Source organism: Stegostoma tigrinum, chromosome 5 (genome assembly GCF_030684315.1).
Source record: "Stegostoma tigrinum isolate sSteTig4 chromosome 5, sSteTig4.hap1, whole genome shotgun sequence".
Lineage (NCBI taxonomy): Eukaryota > Metazoa > Chordata > Chondrichthyes > Orectolobiformes > Stegostomatidae > Stegostoma > Stegostoma tigrinum.
The window spans coordinates 86205938-86220721 of record NC_081358.1 but is presented as its reverse complement, the minus strand read 5'-3'; the positions used below and the strand labels follow the sequence as shown (position 1 = coordinate 86220721).

General features: G+C 41.6%; 1 protein-coding gene across 2 annotated transcripts in view; it reads right to left on the bottom strand.

Annotated features, from left to right (window-relative positions):
* Positions 1–14784, bottom strand: part of LOC125451693 (copine-3-like) — an 82447-nt gene that overhangs the window by 15935 nt on the left and 51728 nt on the right. For both annotated transcript variants that reach the window (XM_048529184.2, XM_059646117.1), the window contains 3 exons: positions 7044–7130; positions 2424–2483; positions 264–397 (listed from right to left, as the gene is read on the bottom strand). In XM_048529184.2, the coding sequence (XP_048385141.1) occupies positions 264–397; positions 2424–2483; positions 7044–7130 (281 nt within the window). The remainder of the gene's footprint in view (positions 1–263; positions 398–2423; positions 2484–7043; positions 7131–14784) is intronic.

Below are 14784 nucleotides of genomic sequence, written 5' to 3'. Positions count from 1 at the left end.
TTGGTTACAGGTCAAGGAGGGGAAAAGATTGGAGGACCAAAGTGTGGGAGATGGGTTGGACACAGCTGAGGGCCCTGCCAACCGAGGTGGGATGAATACTCAGTTGAGAAAAAAAAAAGGTCATGTTGGAGGCATCCAGGTTGACTGTGAAACCAGTTTACCCATCTTCTGACAAGAATATAACCATAGTACAAGTAGACCAAGAAAGTGGCTGCATGATGAAAAATTAAGTCAGGCAGATAAAATAAGTAGTAATGCATTACGTATCGTAGTCTTGAATGATCATTCCAACAGACCAGATTGCCATCAGGTATTCATTAAATCCATTAGGACTAATATAATGTAGAGAGTCAGGTTTACGAGGGTCTCCATTTGAGCCTGTGAAATCAATACCAACCTGCAATTAAAGCAGCAAGAAAACATTTGCTAGAAAGTATTATAAAACAAAACTACAGATCCTTAACATGACATCCATTTAGCATTAATGAAGCTATGTTAGTTTTATTAAAAATGAAATTCTTTAGCTTTATTCTCCGCATTGCATTTTATTAGACTAAATACTGAAGCATTTTCATGTTCCCCCTCTGACTGGCAGGCATGTTGATTTTTTTTTTAAAATCCATTCATGGGATGAGGGTATCGCCAGCTAGGTCAGGCTTCATTGCCCATCCCTGAGGGCAATTATGGAGACAAACACATTGCTGTGGGTCTGAGTCACGTGTAGACCAGATCAGGTAAGAGTGGCAGTTTAGCTCGCAAAAGAATATTAACAAACCAGATGGATTTTTCCAACATTCAACAATACATTCATGGTCATCAGACTCTTAATTCTAGATTTTTATTGAATTCCAATTCCACCGTCTGCCACAGTGGGTTTTGAACTTTGCTCCCCAGAATATTACCTGACTCTCTGGATTAACAGTTCAGTGATAATACCACTAGGCCACTGCCTCCTTATTAACAGATCAATCTCTCGTTACTTGCTTTTGATTTCAATAATAATGCAATTATTGAATAGTAATTCATTTGGCACTATGACTTTAATAATAACTAATTTCCCTAATTTAAAGCACCCAGTAAGGAACTCACTTCTGGGAAGTCCAGGGATTGGATTTGCACTCACAAAGTGGGACTACAGCCACTGTTGACCTCAAAACAAGCCACCTATAGACATTTTGTGGGCTCTGAAATGCCAATGCCCCATTTTGAATTAACTTAAGTCTGATCTTTATCTATAGAGGACAAACCAGGTTCAAAACCAGTAAAGTTAATGAGGAAACTGAGCAGTCTCAGGAATTCTCACTGACAGAAAATTCAGATGTTAAAAATTACAGATTCACTTTAAATTATTTTTCCAATAGAAGAATAATGAAATGGGGCACAGCTTTCATTTAACATTGTAAAACTACACAAAAAGGTACATTACAGGATGGGTGGTCTTGGTGAAGGATAGAACATGGATATCTCCAAGATGAAAATGGTCTGGTACATCTTGGAAATATTTCTGTGCAGTATGTGGAGATCTCATTTCTTCATGACAGTGTTATTCTTAATCTCAGGAATGTTATTATGAGCAGATGGTACAAAGGGCTGCTTCATACATCCAATAGTGACACTTTTGGGATGGTGGCAAACACAGACCAGTCAGCTCACGCAGCCAAATCTGGCACGCAGCATAACAAAAAAAAACTGATAGCGTACTTCAACAAAAACTTACACTGATTATTTTTCCAGTACTTCAGTAAATACAGTAAAATAGTGCAAACATACAGTTATCAAGACTAGCAACTACATGTATGACATACATGCATGCATGTTCATAAGAAAGGACAGGTGACAAATGCACAAATATAATAGCATAATAAGCTATTCAACAAGAGGGCACATGGATACTGCAGTCATCTAAACGAACCATCTGAGATTAAGCACTATCACTCCATGGATAGAAACAAACTAATTAGGACCAACACCACCATTCATTACTTAGGAGAAAATATATTACCCAGGTATCAGTTTTGTTGTGGAAATTATATGGAGCAAAATAAAGCACAGAATAAAACAACAAAAGTAAAGTAAGCCATTTATATTGGTATGACAAAGGTCACATATTAATTTTCATACAGCATAGTATATCCCTATTCTCATTTTAGACCATTGCAGCCAAACTGTAAAATGAGAACAAAAAACAAACTAGAAAGAGATTAGCAATGAGGAAAGTTATGGATGAATGTAAACTCCAAGGATTAAAATTAATGAGGTCAACCCATTAAATGTGTAGAAAATTAATTTGTTAATTTCAACTCATTAAAAAATTAGGTTGACTGCTAAAACATCCTTACATTATTCATTTTCATTCCCAAAACAGGACGCAATTTTGGGCTCAACTTTCTTCATCAACTCACATACTTGAACAATTTACTCACAATGAAGTTCATCTGACAACCACCCATAATGTAGTCCAAGAAAGAGTATTCTTTCACAATCTGCAAATTAAATATTTAGAAGAATGTTGGATTTCAGTATAACAAACTGAATATCAACATATAAATCAGTGAATATTCCTACCTGAATATTAATATATTAGGCATAATGAACAAATGCTGGCATTGCCTGTGACATTCACATCCCATGAACGAGTAGAAAAGAAATCTGATCACTTAAAAAGCATTCAATTGTTTCAACCAGTGAGAAGAATTGTGAAATGCTTTTAATTATTTAATAAAGGAAACCACTAATTGTTTCTATTGATAAATTGTCCAGTTTGAAAACTAAATTGAGGAATAAAGAATTAGCATCATTCAAATCCTCAGGCCAGCTGAAAGCATTAATTACTTGCTCCCCATTTTCAGCCACTACAGCACAGGTTACTCACTATGAAGTGCAACTCTATGACAGACAGAGTTTGCAAATTATAGTGACATACCTGCCCATGGTACTTCTCACAGCAACATAGTGATCACAGACACAAAGTGAAAGTCAAGCATCACAGTGATAAAGTTATTGTGCTATAACGTAATGTGCCACAGTTATGACACTAAAAAAATTTACTGACATGAATTTCCCAAAAGAATGGGAAAAACACCTAAATTAACAAATCCACTGAAGCTGAAGAAATGCGAATGTATGCGCACAAAATTATTGTGAAACATGAGTAATTTTCCTCTAAATAAATCCATTAGAAAGAAAGTCATAAATCAGGATACCAGGCTTACTTAGGCTTCAGATATTCAACAGAAAAAGGTTGCAACTAGCCTAGTGTGGATTTGACTCCATTTTTCTTCAAAACACAAATAAATCCATGGAATTTGCGATAGGACTAGCTTCTCAAAAATGTCTCTGTTTTGAAAAGCATACTGTCAAAAGCTCTAAGTGTTTGTTGATTTTTAAGGAAATAGAACTACGGTGAAAGTCAGTTATAATGGCAATCAAGAAATCACAATTTTGATGCTAGCACAGGGGTATCATGGCTCTCATTTGTTGACATGACAGAAAATCGCACAAGTGGGGTGCCACAAAATCCTGGTGGCAGTGAAGTGGGGTTTCAGAGAATACTGTGAGAATCCACGCCTGTGCCCACATGGAATAAAAAAACACTGTATGAAACTCACCAAAATTGACACCGGGCAGATTTCTGGCAAGCTCATACTGTTCAAAACGATGGGGTAGAGGAAATGCTACAAAATCTAAAACTGAGAGATTGATAGGCAGAAATGGTCTGGGCAATCTCAAGCCAGCACGACACTGGCATAGGAGAGTTTACACAAGGATAGCTCAAGCGGGACAAATTCACGTCATTTTTGCATACTGTCAGTCAGTGACACTGAAGGACTAGACAGAATCAGAGCTCATGAGATAACAAAGTGTGGAGCTGGATGAACACAGCAGGCCAAGCAGTATCTTAGGAGCACAAAAGCTGATGTTGTTTCGGGCCTAGACCCTTCATCTGATGTGGAGCCAAATTGCTGAATATATTCAAGAAAGAGTTAGATATCTTTGTAGAGTTTAAAGGCAAAAGACAGTATAGGGAGAAAGTGGGAATGTGGCAATGAGATAAAGTTTCAGCAGTTATCATATTAAGTGGCAGAGCAGGCTCAGGCCAAATGGCCTACTCTGGATCCTAGTTTCTATGTCGGTTAAATCAAATGGCCTACCCTCATGCGGGAAAGAAGACGTAATGGTAAAAGCCAGTTGTAATGTAGACAACTGAGTCCAAAAGCTGAACCATGTCATAGTTGAGCTTTGAATTGTCAATAAATTAGAAAAGTTCTGAAGAAGGGTCTAGGTCCGAAACGTCAGCTTTTGTGTTCCTAAGATGCTGCTTGGCCTGCTGTGGTCTTCCAGCCCCACACTTTGTTATCTCGGATTCCCCAGCATCTGCAGTTCCCATTATCTCAGAATCAGAGCTCAAACCGTTCAGCTTTCACAAAAACCAAGGGACATGTACAGATGGAATCATAGAATCCCTACATCATGGAAACAGGCCATTCAGCCAAACAAGTCCACACCAACCCTGACAGCATTCACCCCCAGACCCACCTAATCGACACCTCCCTGAACACCATGGGCAATTTAGTACGGCCAATCCATCTAATCTGCACATCTTTGGATTGTAGGAGGAAATCTGAGCACCCGGAGGAAACCCACACAGGCATAGGGAAAGTGTGCAAACTCCACACAGGCAGTCATCCGAGGGTGGAATTGAACCTGGATCCCTGCGCTGTGAGGCATTAATTTTTCAAAGAAGAACTGAGACCGAATGTACTGCAATCTAACATTATTTCTGGAGACAGATTCTCGGAAATGCAGGGTTATTTTAAATTATAGGTACTTTTTAAATATTTTAAATACAAGTTACATTTTAAATATTGTAGCAAGTTTATGTCTAAACAAAACTCACTTTTCTAATTTATTGGCTCCTCTACAGGATGAGGATTCAAAGCTCAACCATAACATGGTTTAATTTTTGGACTCAGTTGTCTGATTATAACTGGCTTTCACTATTACGTCTTCTTTCCCGCATGAGGGTAAGCCATTTGATTTAACCAACACAGAAACTAGGATCCAGCGTAGGCCATTTGGCCTGAGCGTGTTCTGCCACTCAATATGATAACTGCTGAAACTTTATCTCATTGCCACATTCCCACTTTCTCTCTATACTGCCTTTTGCCTTTAAACTCTACAAAGATATCTAACTCTTTCTTGAATATATTCAGCGATTTGGCTCTACAGCCTTCTGGGGTGGAGAATTCCACAGGTTCACTGCACTTTGAGCGAAGAAATGCCTGCTGCTTCTCGCAACCCTAAATGGTTTACCCCGTATTCTGAGATTGAGGGGAAACCAGGTTTCCAACCCCGATCAGAATCCCGGGCCAATGTAATTTTGATAAACTAGGGAAAACAGTAAAGTTGAAAATGAAATTACTAAAGTCAAAAGACCTGATCCTTTCTGGTTTATAACAACAAGAAATCTCATCGTGGATCAGTAAAAAGAGGTAAACATGCATATTCTGGCAAATATGTTGTGGTTGGGTGGCACACAGGTTCATTATTCCACAGATGTTACATTACCCTGCTGGATAACATCATCAGTGCAGGCTCCGACGAAGGGCTGTTGTGTTTTCACACCTGTTATTTAAAGTCTGGTGTCCATTCAGCTGGGTTACCTCACTTCTGGTTTTCCTTCACAGTGGAGTATATATAGGGCCCAGCTCAATGTGTTTGTTGATGGCCTTCTTAGTGGAGAACCAGGCCTCTAGAAATTCCCATGCTTGTCTCTGCTTGACCTGTCCCATAATCCTGGTGTTGTCCCAATCAAACTGGTGGTTTTTCTTATCCATGTGGATGGAGATGGGCGAGTATTGGTCGTGTCTTTTTGGTGCTCGTTTATGTTAGTGTATTCTTGGGGCTAATTTCCTTCCTGTCTGTCCACTGTAATGTTTGTCAAAGTCTTTGATGGGAATCTTGTATATGACATTGGTCCTGTCCACAGTGAGTACTGGGTCTTTGGTTCGACTGAGCAGTTGGCGTAGGATTGATGTGTGTTTGTGTGCTACTCTGATGCCCAGCGGTTGTAGGTGTCTGGTGGTCAGTTCAGAAGTGTTCTTGATGTAAGGTAACACGAGGAGTGTGTCAGGGTGTGCAGTACCTTCCTGGTGCCATTCATGTAGTAGGTATCTTCTGACCCAGCTTTTCAGATATCCGTTATCATTGAATACTTGGAGGAAGTACTCTTCTTTTTGGCGTAGATCTGTGTTGCTGCAGCTACCCAGCAGGGTAATGAAACGTCTGCGGAACAACGAACCAGCTCAGCGAGGCAACCAACCACAACGTCCACAACTCGAACTACAAATCTACTCTAAAACCTCTAGCAAATATGATTAATCTCAGCAAGACAAAATACAAACCTGCACATAGTTGTGGTGATAGATTGGGCAGGACAGGAAGGGTCACAGAAAGTACTTAAGTTTACTGTTAACTTATGAAAAGGTCTGAAAGGGTTAATATTAGAGACTGTATCAAGTTTCTCCAAATCTTACGATATGAGGATCTGGGTGGAAAAGGATCTTAAAAAGAACAGACATGCATCGTAGGTCTCCCAATAACTTTAGTAACAATCATGAAATAAACTAACAAAATAACATTAAGAGACCATTTGTGTCAGATGACCCAGCGGGTTACCTTAACCACTTTAGACCAATGACACCCTGCTTCCTCAATCAGAGGATGAGGATGCAAAACAAAAGAATGAACTGTGGATGCTGGAAATCAGAAACACGTACAGAAATTGCCAGAAAAGGGGGTTGTAAAGAAGGGTCACTGGACCTGAAATGTTAACACCGATTTCTCTCCACAAATATTGCCAGACCTGCTGAGTTTTCCAGTAATTTCAGATTTTGTTTCAGAAGAGGAGGACAGTTGATGCAATCTGTCAAACCTCATGCTGGCAGTGATTGGCCTCACATACTCAGACACTAACTGATTAGATAGAAAACTGAATAAAACTTTTAACAAATTTTATAAAACAAAGCCTACACAACACTCACCTGGCACAATTTGAAACTCACTATCCCTGAGTTTTTGTATCTTCGCTTTTTTTGCTTCTTCTTTGGGTTAATACACTCAAACTCTGCCTGGAAATGAAAGGAATCAATGCACCACCATTATTCAGCTGACTTAAGATGTTCACTGTGAAAACAGAAATCATACTAAACTGGAAGGAAGAAAGGAATGTAATTAACACTGGCTAATTCAACAGTCTTTTATTTTCCCTCCACGTGGTTTTATTTGTATTTGGAATTATTCCTATGTTAAGCTTGCCAAGAATGCTGCTAAATCTTTTCCACAGCTTCACACAGTCTGGTTGCTATAGTCAGTCACACAGGTTGGAATCTCCCCAGGCCCTGAATGATGTGGGCTATGCTGAGAAATCTGGACAAAATTCCATGAAATATCAAGCAAGGCCTTTCTTGATGTTGGTACAACAGTGGTCAGAAGCTAAAATGGGATGCATTTTGTAGGCCTCACACTGCCTAGTTGCAGGGTTTGTATCATTCATTATTAGTAAATCTTGCTTTATTAGGTTGTTATTCTACCATAAACTAAATCAAAATTATTCTGAGAATTGCCAACATGAAAGTCAGCTCAAGTAGATGGCAATGCCAGTTGAGATGTGAATCTACTTGCTCCCAGATACTTGGATATCTACCATCAATGTCGAAGGGACACACCATGGACAGTGGCCACATCTACCTCACATCTACGGACGTGTATCAGCCTCACACACGCTCTGGTGCATCTCCGCTTCACTTTAAATACATCTTCTGCACTGTCATGCTGTACTTACTAGCATCCATCATTGCAATGTTGTTGCAAGGTTACACTGTGCATAGCAACAGGCACTCAACTCACGAATTGGAGCTGGCTGAATCTTGGACTTGTTGCTCTCTTACAGAACAATCACTTAGCGGCTATCTAGATGCCAAAATCACCATTACCTCAGCTTGTCTTGCACCATGGCCCCTCAGACAAGGCTGAAAGGCTTCGCACAGGTACAAAGCCAAACAGCATGCTTACCAGCAGCCAGTCTGGATATCTTGTATAGCACCATTAAACATGTGCACAACATGCTAGCAGCTTATGCTGCATTCACTGTAAGCAAATGGGCATGAGTCAAAGTCTAAGGGGAGTAGCCTCAATGAAGTCCATGAGGCAGCAGTTAGGGTGCCAGTAAAGTGAAGTCAAACACAGCCTCCGATACCAGTCAAGAGGAATGGGGGTCAGGAATCAGATCAAGGATTTGGTTACGGTCAACCCTGCAACTCCAATACAATCAATCCAGGGAGTTGTAGAAACATAATTGAGTAACTGAATAGATATCTTCAAGGGTCTGGTCACTCTCGTACTGGCTAAGTCACTCAAGGGGGTAGGACATGGTCAGTCCATGGGTTCTGCCCATGGAAAACCCAGATGTGTTATCAGCTGGCCTGCACTGTGGTAGGGAGGCTAGGGAACTTCATCATAAGGGCTGAACACTGGGATGTGGGAGGAATAAAATTCTGAAGGGGGAGCAACTCAATAAATAAGGGAGATGAAATAATAGAACATGGGAGGGAAAGGAATCATACGGAGGGTTCACTCACAGTCGGACCAAAAAGGGCAGGTACAGACTCAAATAGATGGATTGAGTAGAGACTTGGGGAGGTGCAAAGCCTATGGGGTTGATAGGCAGGATTATCAGAAGGCAACGTTCAGGGGTTTGGCACATGGAAAGCTGAAGCCCGGAAATCTCTGTCCAAGAAGTGGTCACCCTTTTCCTTCCATCATGATGTAAATAACAAAGCGAGCAATGGAAGTGAAAATGGCTGCAACCTTACCCAGAGTAGGCAGGTTAAGTGTTTACACTGAAGGGAGCAGGCTCCAGTTTAAGCAACGTGAGACCCTTTAAAAGGGTGTGTATTATATGTACCTCCACACACTGATACTGGAACACACCTCAGAACTATACTCCAGTGAACTTTAGGCATTTGCCTACTCTGTGAAATCCAACGTCTTGCCCCAAGCAATCATGACCATTTAATGAAGGAAAATTGCTGAACCCCACAAATGCTTCTGAAGTAAAAACATTATCTGTGCAGCCGAAAAGATGCATAGCTGCCAAAGTCAAGTCTCCTGCAATTTACTGACTGCCTGCACATGATAGACAAGTTGCTCTCTTCACACCTTGGCTCATGCAATACCACACAGAGGTAAGCATAGGTAGCTTAGTAATCAATCATTGCTGTTGCACAAAGATTCACACACACACATATAGTGAGAAAACAAGAGTGATAACTTATCCATGATAAAATGTCATCCATGCCATCCATATGCCCTTAGATGGGTCTTCAATTTCTTTGTTCTACCACGATGTCTCAGTAGAGATTTAGGTTTTGCAGCTGAGATGCAAGGAATCTGCCCTACTGTGAAGCCCACTTGGTTGGGTGACCTTTGTCTAGGCAGCCCAGACATACTCAATACATTTTTACCAGATTTACATACAGTCTTTGCAGCTTGAACTCCCTCAGGGCTGAGATTGGTAGGCAGGGCAAGATGAAAGGCCCAACCTCTTCGTGAGTATCCTGATGGGAGACTCCTCCAGGGCCTGTGATATTCCCACTCCTGCTGGGTGCCAACTAACATTGCCTGAGGAAGCAGGGTCCCAAACGTATTGTTGCATGGTTGCAACCTTTGTGTCATGTTGCCCAGTGCTCCTGAGGCTGTATGTGCATTTGTATGAAGTCCCTAATTGATGACACCATCGGGTTTTCTCCCGCCTGGGCCTGTGAAGGAGTTGACTGGTCTTCTGCAGCCCTCCACCACCTTCCCTGGCCCTTTCCAGCTCCAGTGAGGAATGAATGGAAGGGTAACACAACAGTTAGTGTTGGCACAGCTGGGAGGGCAAAAGATGGTGAGGCAGCCTGAGTGACTGAGTGGGTAGTGGCAGGCCAGGCTGGCAGAGTCTGGTGGCATGCCCTCTTCTGGCAGTCCTCAGGGAAGAGGACAACTCAACCCCATTTATCAAGGCTCGAGGACCCAATGCTCAAAGTGAGGTGCTAAATTTCCTTTGCCTGTCACCAAGGTCGGGGGGGGGGGGGGGGGGGGGGGGGGGGGTGTTATGTGCAGAATGCAGAGCTTTTCTGGAATTCCAGTGCTTATCTGGTTGCATGACAGCTTATTAAATCTATCACTGTCATCAGTACTGATAGTATATGCCGAAAACCAGCTGTGGTGAGAAACAGAACTGGCCAGGAAGTGGGCTGAGCATCAGACAAGAATGGTGCAAAAGGGTCAGAGCAGGTAGTTAATGAGGTGAGTTTGGGTTGATTGTGCGAGAAAATTCACTGGACTTCAGGGTGAAACTCTCAATGAAATTTGACGAAAATGACACTGTCAAAGAAATGCTAAGCTTTTCAGCCCAGGCTTACTCCCAGAAGTAGGAAGGCTAATCAGACAAGAGGTCTGCTAGACATAAATCACATTAGAAGGTTACTTCCACACCGAACACAATTGCTGTCACAGTGGGCAGGTATCTGTTGCATTGGGTGAAAAAGACAAGCATCAAGGAGCAAAAAAATTGATTCATTATTGGAAATGCAGGTTTAGATTAAAGCGAGTCATACTTTTGCGCACTGATCAAGGACAGCATTGGATCCTAAAAATCTCTGCTCTGTATCCAACATTAGAGGGTAGCACAATCCTTTCAACATAAAAGCTATACTGCACTAAGCTAACAGTACTGTAAACTTATGTACCTTAAAGATTTAATGACGTGTGTCAAGCTGGCTAGAAATCTTTTTAAAATCTGATTTCTACTGAAATAAAACTTAAAAAGTTAGCTACTAAAATATTACATAAGAAAGAACACAGTCGGCTTTGTTGCATATCAATTTAAAGTCCTGGAATTTCCATTACAACAGTAATGTCAAGAGCTACACCAATTACTGAATCGATCTATCAATGGGAATTTAAACAAAAATTTCCTCAGTGGATCATTTAGTCTCGTTGACACATCACAATAATGTAAAATTGACTAAATGCTTCACTATCAATATTTGCATTTATGTTGCACACGTAAGGGAGGACCTTACTTTCAAAGGTCAGGTATATTACTTTTCCAATTTTGATGGGAAATTCAGTACAACTACTTCAGGTCAGCAACCCAATGCCATGGTGCCAGTCTCCAATACAGGAGACTGATAAAATCCATCCCACAGTTTGCGAACACTCAAGTGCCCCGGGTCACCGCAGCCGGAACGCCACTGCTTTCGCTATCAGATATCTGGGCCCATCCGTACCCTGGAGCCAGACCCCTGCTGCTGGAACCGTGTTGCCATTCTTCGGCGCCACCTTGCCTCTGGCAATATTGGTCGATCTCAGCAATGCAGCCGCTGCTGAAGCTGCCGGGTACCGAACTGGGCCCATGACACCAAAACAGCCGGTGCCTCATTCTGGCTTACGCTGCTGCTGCTGCCACCTCCTGGAACTGCCACTTCAGCTAAAAAAAAACTCACTGCTGCGTACAGTCCAGGGCAAAACCGCTCCTGCCAGAGCCAAACGCTCTGGGAAGAAGATCGCAGCCGAAAAGAAACAAAAAGAGCAAAGTAGAAGAAAGAAAATAAAAAAGCCATATGGAAGAGGACCAGCCCTGTCTAAGGATTCAGCCCTGAACACTGAAACTTTGCTGCCGACATCTTGGTGGAGGCAGATTGCTGTTAGAAAATGAGTTTCCAGGTTTTGATCTGGGTATGACACACACAAACAGGGGTGGGGGCAAATATGCCAGCAATGGTTTTCCTATGCATCGGTCGCCCTTGTCCTTTTCAGTGATGGAGGTCAATGTTTGGAAGATGCTGCAGTGTACCTTGTGCATGGTGCTCATTGCTACCAGTGACACTGGTGGAGGGAGTGAACGTGGAAGGTGGTGGATTGGCAGCCAGACAGGTTGCTTTGTCTTTGGTTGTATCAAGCTTCATGCATGTTGTTGAAGCTGCATACATCCAGGCAAATGGGGGCATATTCCAGCACACTAAAAACTTGTAGTGGACAGGCTTTGGAGAATCAAGTGGTGAGTTACTTCCCAGAGTGGGGGACTCAATTACTAGGGGTCATGAGTTCAAAGTGAGAGAGGAGGAAAGTTTAAGGGAGATATGCGTGGCAAGTTCTTTACACAGAGGGTGGTGGGTGCCTGGAACGCGTTGCCAGCGGAGGTGGTAGACGCAGACACATTAGCGTCTTTTAAGATATATTTGGACAGGTACATGGATGGGCAGGGAGCAAATGGACACAGACCGTTAGAAAATAGATGACAGGTTAGACAGAGCATCTTGATCGGTGCAGGCTTGGAGGGCCGAAGGGCTGGTTCCTGTGCTGTAGATTTCTTTGTTTCTTTGTTTCCATAGAATTACTAGCTTCTTGACCACAATAGTTGTGTGGCTAATCCAACTGAATTTCTGACCAATGCTAACTTTAGATTAATTGATCCTCTTGGAACCAATAATTTACTTTTCAGACCATTCAGTAAGATTTCTTTACCAAAACAGAATAACATAAAATCCTTTTTTGAAAGAAATGAAAAATAAAAGGCCTCATTTATATTTCCAAGATTGTCATCAATAACTCCCAAATTTTCAAGTTACACACTCCATTATCTCTCATACCCTTCTCAACCCTGCCTCAATCATTCCTATGGCCTCATCCTTATGACCACCAGCATTGGACTGTGGCCACTGGTTCCCCACCCTGGCTATGTCGTCAACTGTCTCGGGGTTCAGGTTTGCCCCTGTACTTCTCAACTCTTCATTTGCTTCTTTCTCTCATTTTCTAACTGTCAAACTGGCATTCCAACAATTATTTTGTTAAGTGTTTAGCTACACTACAAGTCAGTATTCCATTAGGTTACATGTCGTGGATCAAAGCCAAGTGAAATATTTCAGTAAAGTGAATAATTGGACCATGACTGCAGATATATTTCAGTCTCTAATTTTGAAGTTCTCCTCTCTGTTTATTTTTAAATGAAGTTTTGATGACAATATTTGGGTGGGCTGATGCATATGAGATTGATGGCAGCACTTCAGCACTTGAGCAATGGTTTATCAGATAGGGTGGTGATTTCGGGGTGGAGGTGCAGTTATGTATTTAAAGCATTTACCATGTTATTTAAGTCAACTACATTTTTAGTTTTGAATTTCCAAAATTCACTACTTTAGAAATGCATTCTCCTGTCTGTCAAAGTCAGACAGCTCTGTGTTCTAGTCATACAAGAAGCCATTTAAGGGAGAAAAGAGAAATGTTGTGTTATCCACCTGGTACCCAGGTGCAGGGTCTCTCATCTGGGCTGCAGAGGAACTTGCTGTAGGAGGGGAAGATCCAGATGTCATGGTCAACTAGGTACCAACGATATAGGCAGAAAGAGGAAAGAGGTTCTGTGGAGGGAATAAGAGCAACTGGGGCTAAATTTAAAAAGGAGAACTGAAAAGGTAATTATCTCTGAATTGTAACCTGAGGCATCAGCAAATTGGTATGAGTCAACAAGATTAAAGAGGTAAAACAAGTGTACCTCAAGAAAAGGGATTTGCAAAATGTCTATGAAACGCTTTTTATAGAGCAGTGTGTGTTAGAACCCACTAGGGAATGGGCAATTCTGGATTTGGTGATATGTAATGAGGCTGACCTCATTAGGGGAACTAAAGTGAAGGAATCGCTGGGCATCAATGACGATAACATGGTAAAATTCACACTGCAGTTTGATAGGGAGAAGGCTAATTCAGATGGAACAGTACTACAACTGAGCAAAAGGTAACTACAAAGACATGAGGTAGGAGCTAACCAGAGTTGGATTAGTAGGAGAACCTAGCAGGGAAGATAGTGTAGTAGCAATGGCAGGAGTCTCTGGGGATAATTCAGGAGGCACAGTAGAAAAATTAATCTCAAGAAGAAAAAAAATAATCACACTAAGTGCAGGATTAGACAAGGGAAGTGAGGGACACCAAAATGGCAAAAGAAAAAGCCTACAGCATGATGAAGTTTAGTATGAAGCCAGAGGATTGGGAAAGCCTTTAAAAACCAACACAGGATAACTATAAAAGCAAAAGGTGGTGGGGAGATAGAAGACGAAATCTGAGAGTAAGCTAACAAGTAATATAAAGAAAGATTGTCAGAGTTTTTCTGATACCTAAAAGCTAAGAGAGAAGCAAGAGTGTGCATTGGATACTGGAAAATTATGTTGGCTTAACGGGGAACAAAGCAATAATGAATAAACTGAATAGGTACATTAGATTTCACAGTGGGAGACACCAGCAGCATAAAAGAACTTCAAAAAAGTTAGGGGACAGTGGTGACTGTAGTAGTCATCATGAAGGTGGGGGTGCTGGGAAGCTGAGGGATCTGAAGGTGGATAAATCACGTAGTAGGACTACCACAGAGTTCTGAAGGAGATAGCTGAGGAGATTATAGAGCCATTCTTGGTGATCTTTCAAACATCACTGGAATCAGGGAAAATCCCAAAGGACTGGAAAATAGCTAATATAACATTCCTGTCTAAGAAGGGAGTGAGGCAGAAAATGACAGGCAACTGTAGGCTAGTCAGCTGGATCTCGTGGTTGGTAAGATTTTAGAGACCACTATTAAGGACAAGATTGCGGAGTATTTAGAAGTGCATGGCTGAGTCAGTATGGCTTCATTCAGGAAGATCATACCTGACAAATCTATTAGAATCCTTGGAGGAGGTAACGAACAAGTTAGACACAG